This window comes from Etheostoma spectabile, chromosome 5 (genome assembly GCF_008692095.1).
Source record: "Etheostoma spectabile isolate EspeVRDwgs_2016 chromosome 5, UIUC_Espe_1.0, whole genome shotgun sequence".
NCBI classification, from domain to species: Eukaryota; Metazoa; Chordata; class Actinopteri; order Perciformes; family Percidae; genus Etheostoma; species Etheostoma spectabile.
Genome location: NC_045737.1, coordinates 5,481,161 through 5,486,892, shown reverse-complemented (window position 1 = coordinate 5,486,892; position 5,732 = coordinate 5,481,161). Strand labels below are relative to the sequence as shown.

Sequence of the window (5,732 nt, the reverse complement as noted above, 5' to 3'; positions counted from 1 at the left end):
TAAATATTCTCCAGAAATGATTTAATGACTTAGTGGGTAAAGGTAAATAGATGAGCTAGAACAGTCTGGTGAGTTCAGAAAATGACATCACCTGTAAAACCAGGTAAAGACAACACTTACCATATTACGATTTATCCAAAATCTAGTCTCACATAACGATATCGATACATCAAAATACTGCCCTGCCCTAAGTACTACCACAATCCTTTTCACAAGTTCAAAAGGAGCTAATATCCACACTATGTGAAACTGCTCGTATGAACATCAGCCATTTTCTTGGTGACGTACTGTTGGAGCTTAATTTCTTATTCACAAAACAAACCCCTTAATGGTCCCCATTCAAACGTTTGCAATATAAAATACTCTGCAGCAGGAATATACTGGAAAGGCAACTGTGGTATGAACTGTCACACAGGTTCTGTAGTAAAGCGCTATAGAGTAGATCCAACCAAAACTCACTACTGCACAAGCTTCTTTCTCGTCTTACACCACAACTCAGACTGTGCTTTACATGCCAGCTGCACTAAGATATAACACTAGATGTGGACTGTGCTTAAGGCATTGGTGACGACATGAGACTGATGATGTGCTTCTCGACCTCCATGGCCATGTCAGCGACGCCCCTCCTGATGTCAAGTGGCAACACATTCTCCTCATCCGACGGAGGCTCTAAAACATCAAACTGGGAACGCAGCAGCTCTGCTTTCATGTAATGCCCCCTGCGGGCCACCATCCTCTGCTGAATGAGATCGTAGTCCCCATGTAGGAAGAGAAAAAAGACATCAGGAGAGGACGGAGGTAGGACATCTTGGTCTGGATCGGAGGAGGAAGCGAGGGCTTTGGAGCCGAAGAGCAGGATCTGTCGGTAGAGGCGCTTCAAGGCGGAGCACGCCACAAGAGCATCAGAGCATGAAGCCCTTTCCCTGGGATGGGAAGACACAAATGCACATAGTTAGAAAGGGCAGGAGTGAGTGATACTGCTGAACTGTATACTGAAATGTTGTGGATAACATGAAAAATGTTTTTTTTTTTAAAGTGCACTTAAAGTGAACTATGGTTACAAACAGCTAAAGAGAAGAAGGAGAAGGATAAAGAGAGAAAAGAAGGGATATAAGGATGAGCTGATAAAGGCTGACTGAGTGCGGAAGAGTTTGAAAAGAAGTCTTTGATGTTGCCATCTTTAGGAAAGAAATGGCGTATCCTCAGCTCTCCCCACCTCTTCTCTACACTCACTCACTTAATCTGTTTATACTCTCCCAAACTCCCCTTCCTCCCTCTCGGGTTTTCATCTCAATTTTCAAAACATCTTTGATATTTTTGATCTATTTTTCTTACAATTTCACGGCCGCCTGTATCCTTACCTCGCTGCTCCCTCTCACTCTCTAAACCCTTCATATTCTCCATGTCTGTCATTACAAAAGTATGTTGTGTTTTTAGTGCAAAATGTTCATGTGAGTGTGAATAATAGTCTGTGTGTAAGACAAGTTTGTTCTTACCTCTCAATGACTTCATGTAGTTTGAGAAGCCAAGGCAATCTGTCCTGCAGGGACACACAACATAACTTTTATATTTGTCTATAGAATGATGTTTATTTATTTCATTTGTGTCTACAGCAGCGGTTGTCCTGGTTAAGAAATGTTTTGCAGTAGGTGAATCCAATAACATACGGTACACTACTTTCATCATATCACTGGCCCTCAGAGAGGCGAGCAGTGCATTGCAGAACATCACAGGAAAAATGGGGTGAGCTGAGCTTGCAATGGTGAAGCCAGACCGCGTCATTAAACTGAAGGTGCTTTCATTAATTCACCATAAATATTTCTAAACAATGTAGAGACGTTGCTCCTCTAAAAATACAACATTCAGATATGAAAACATAAATAATTAAGTAAAATACTAACTACACTCGCAGTTGCAGTCAGCTCAGCTGTCGATTTTCCGTTTAATGGACTTATGTCAAAGAGTCTTTAAAAGAACCAATCAGGGAATCAAACAGAGACACAGACTTGGCAGCAGAAACACATCTTTGACTACAATCAGAAATATAATCAGTCCTAGTTTGGTTACAAATGATCTGGAGTCACATTTTTATTTTCCCACTGCAGTGTCTTAAAAATGAAGAGCTGAACTTGAATGAGAGAAATCCCATTCTCTCATGTCCTGTTCGGGAATGCCAACCTCAACCTGCCAATTCTAATACCGGCATGAAAGACAAATGTTTAGCCTGACAGTAATCCCAAATTTACATTCATTTGCAAACTGCCAACTGTGGTATATATATATATTTTTTTAAACATGCCAAAACATTGGACAGAGCAGGTCCCGGGGTAATTCTCGCAGCCGTTGAAAACAGATTTCTGAGTAGGAGGTTATTCTGAGTCACCAAACACCGCTACCAGCAGACTGCTGTCAAGCGTTAGCTGGGGTTGCTCTGCCTCTAGGCTTGGAGATTCAACGTTGGCAGAGAGACAGTCAATTGTTTGGAGATCTACCTTTCTTTTGAAAGTCAACATGGTCAGGGAAAAAAGATAAATACTGGACAAACAGGAAATAATTACACTGAATTTAAGGATCCCCCCCCCGCTTCTTTCACTGTCTGCTCTAGTGAAGCTTTCTCCAGCCACTTGTTGGGTTCTCTGTGGCTTGCACGTCTGAGAGAATGATTTACTCATGACTGACATTCAAATTGAGCTGACAGGACACGCACACGCACGCACACGCACGCACACACACACACACACACACAGTAGGCTACCTGGTCTGTGAGTGGCTCACCACGAGCCATCTTCTCAATGTTCCCCTGTGGGTGGAAGTTATCCCCTTCGTGCAGAGGCCAGCCCAGCTGATACACACACACGTATGCAGTGTTAAGCCATACTTTGTGCAGAAACATGATGAAGGTGTGTTTACGTGTGTCTAGGGAGGGGGATGGATCCAGTTACCTTTTCTGATAAGAAGGCCCCTAGGGTGCTTCTGTGTAAGAAATGGAGGCAGACAGAATTGATGCAGTGCAATAACATTGGTCTGATCTACTGCTTTAAGTGTAAACTTTAGCACCATAGACATGCTGCAGTTTAGAGCTCATATATTTAATTAATGAATAATTTAAAGCAAAGTACTAAACATTATCTAATGCAAGCTTCTCAGTTGTGAGAATCTGCTGCTTTTCCTTCTTATGTTAATGACTTTTGGCAAAAACTATTTTCAGGCGATCAGTTTGGGATTAAGGAAACCGTGATGAACATTGTCACTATTTTCTGATATTCTATTGACAAAATAATTAATTGATTAGTCGGGAAAGAAATCAGATAATGAAAATAGGATTTACTTGCAGCTCTATGGCATTTTTGTTGTGAAATTGCATCCAATACTACAGAACTGTGTTGCATGCAGCTGGCATGTAACACATTCCCATCTAGCCTACTGAAACTAATTATGTAATGAGACATTAATAGTTGATAAACCACAACCCACTACAACATAAACAAATATAAAATGTATTTTCTCCTAAGCATTTAGGCCCCATATCTTTTTCACCACCTATGTGACTTAATAAACTTAAATATGTTGGTCAAACTCTACTCAATGTGCTTCTTCTATGAGATGCCAAACAGACAGTAACGTTATACCCATACACCGTTAATATGAATTAATATATATACAGTCTATGGTTATACATAGCCTACTTTCCGCAGCCTGAGACTCCCATTATGATGTAGATCATCCTTTCTGTGGATCTTCATCCACCTGAAGGCAGGAAAAAAAACTGTAACTGTTGGCAAAAACTTGGAAACATGGTCTATAAATCTTACATATGTGAGCATATCTACCATGGAAACATGTAGCCATAACAATGACTATAACTATGTTCTTTTTGCACATTCTTTGGACCATAAAAGCAGTGCTCATGTGATGTAAACAGTCGATGGATGTAACCTACCGCTATACTGAACTGGTGGGACTTCCGTAGCTCCTGGGATCGTAGCCTACTCATCCGACTCACAGTAACAGCAGTCGTTCATTAATACGAAAACCATGCACAGGCGTAACCTATACCGCTGGCTATGTTATTAGTTATGATATGTAAACAACTTAAAACAATAAGAACTTATATTCTGCGGTATTTGCAATGCCAAACTCTCTTACAGGCAAAATACGAAACAGTCGTTTTGGCTGGTGAGGCTATTTTGCTGAAGTACGTCGTGACGCAGCACGTTTGCATTTAAAGGGACAGCGTCCTGTTACCATAGAATATATATATATATATATATATATATATATATATATATATATATATATATATGAACTGTAAATAATGGTTGCACCTAAACTGTCTTTGACGTCATGGTTATGAAAATAATAAGCTATATAACCTAATCTCAGAGTTAAATGGAGTTTTGATTTGACCAGCTCTGTGTTTTTGATCACAGTTTTAATCATCTTATCAAATAACACTCATAATATATAGTTCAAGACATACAGACATGTACACAAATTCACAATTATGCAGCACAAGTTAAAGGCAGTTCAATGGAAATTGGCTGTTATGCACCTGGAAGGTGTTCCCAGGTGTGAGCATTATTATTTCACAAATAGCCTGTAAATTAATATGTTCAGAGACCCTACGGCTTGTTTTAATCACCCTCAAATTGGGTAAATAAAAAATCCACAGGGCAGGTGATTTAGATTCACCAGCTGGCAATCTGATACAGCACACGTGTGATCATAATTTAAATTTGTGTGTGTGTGTGTGAGAGCGAGAGAGCGAGAGCGAGAGAGAGAGAGAGAGAGGGAGAGAGAGAGAGAGAGAGAGAGAGAGAGAGAGAGAGAGAGAGAAAAGCCACCCCCCCTCCATAGATCCAACAGTGGACAGGCAGGATACGGATGCAAGCTCTCCCTCCCACTCTGTTGCATCCATCCATTATCTTATCCCTTCATCCATCCATCTCTTCATCCACCCATTCATTCCCAAGGGCGTCACAAGGGGTGACAAGACCCGACTTGAAGGCGCCTATGTATGCGTGTGAATGCTTGAGTCCTCCGTGTATGTCTATGTATGTGCGTATCTAGTCTGCCTGTGGACCCGCTGAGATGACGAGCTGAAACAGAACCGACAGAAGGATGAAAATGCTCCGGTTTCGCAGCCCCAGCATCCGCTCCTTGGACCAGGAGGTCCTCTGCACGATCCGTTTACTGGACGACTCCGAGGTCTCCTGCAGCATCCAGGTGGGTAGACCTCATGTATTTCCCAGCCGTCTTTGTGATCATTGCAAATATCACATGGATGCGGCAGATTAATTATATGGGTGAATTAAACTATTCTTGATTTAAGGCTATCACAACCCCATATTGTTTGTTAGTACTCTAATTATATCGTCATTTTTGTACAGCAAAACCCACTTGCACGTAGTGTTCTTGTAGTTTCCTTGCTGCTGTGATTTACAGGAAAGAATGCATGCTTTTTGTTCCATGCTGCCTATATGAGATATGCAGTCGCCTAAAGAGAAAACAGAAGCCTTACACAATAGTGATCCGTATGCGTGTTGGGTTTGAGCAAGAAATGACCCACATGGAGAGAAGTTAGGATGAAGTTTGATTCATAGCACAGTTTTGCTGGGTGTGGTGGTGATCATAGTGATGGTGATGATGATGATGATGGCAGAGAGGACTGGTGTTTGGGCTATTGATTGTAATCAATCATGAAAGAGAGAGAGAGAGAGAGAGAGAGAGAG

General features: G+C 41.3%; 2 protein-coding genes across 2 annotated transcripts in view; one reads left to right on the top strand and one right to left on the bottom strand.

Annotated features, from left to right (window-relative positions):
* Nucleotides 1–190: 190 nt before the first annotated feature.
* LOC116688910 (probable gluconokinase) lies at nt 191–4,212 on the bottom strand. The gene is made up of 6 exons (XM_032515106.1): nt 3,941–4,212; nt 3,687–3,747; nt 2,943–2,973; nt 2,756–2,842; nt 1,497–1,540; nt 191–923 (listed from the first exon to the last, which is right to left on the bottom strand). Exons 2-6 carry the CDS (start codon nt 3,722–3,724, stop codon nt 554–556), a joined length of 570 nt encoding a protein of 189 aa, XP_032370997.1. The 5' UTR covers nt 3,725–3,747; nt 3,941–4,212; the 3' UTR covers nt 191–553.
* Nucleotides 4,213–4,832: 620 nt separating this feature from the next.
* frmd3 (FERM domain containing 3) overlaps nt 4,833–5,732 on the top strand; it is a 51,069-nt gene continuing 50,169 nt past the window's right edge. The window contains exon 1 of the mRNA XM_032515107.1: nt 4,833–5,226. Within this exon, the coding sequence (XP_032370998.1) occupies nt 5,122–5,226 (105 nt within the window). The 5' untranslated portion in view covers nt 4,833–5,121. The remainder of the gene's footprint in view (nt 5,227–5,732) is intronic.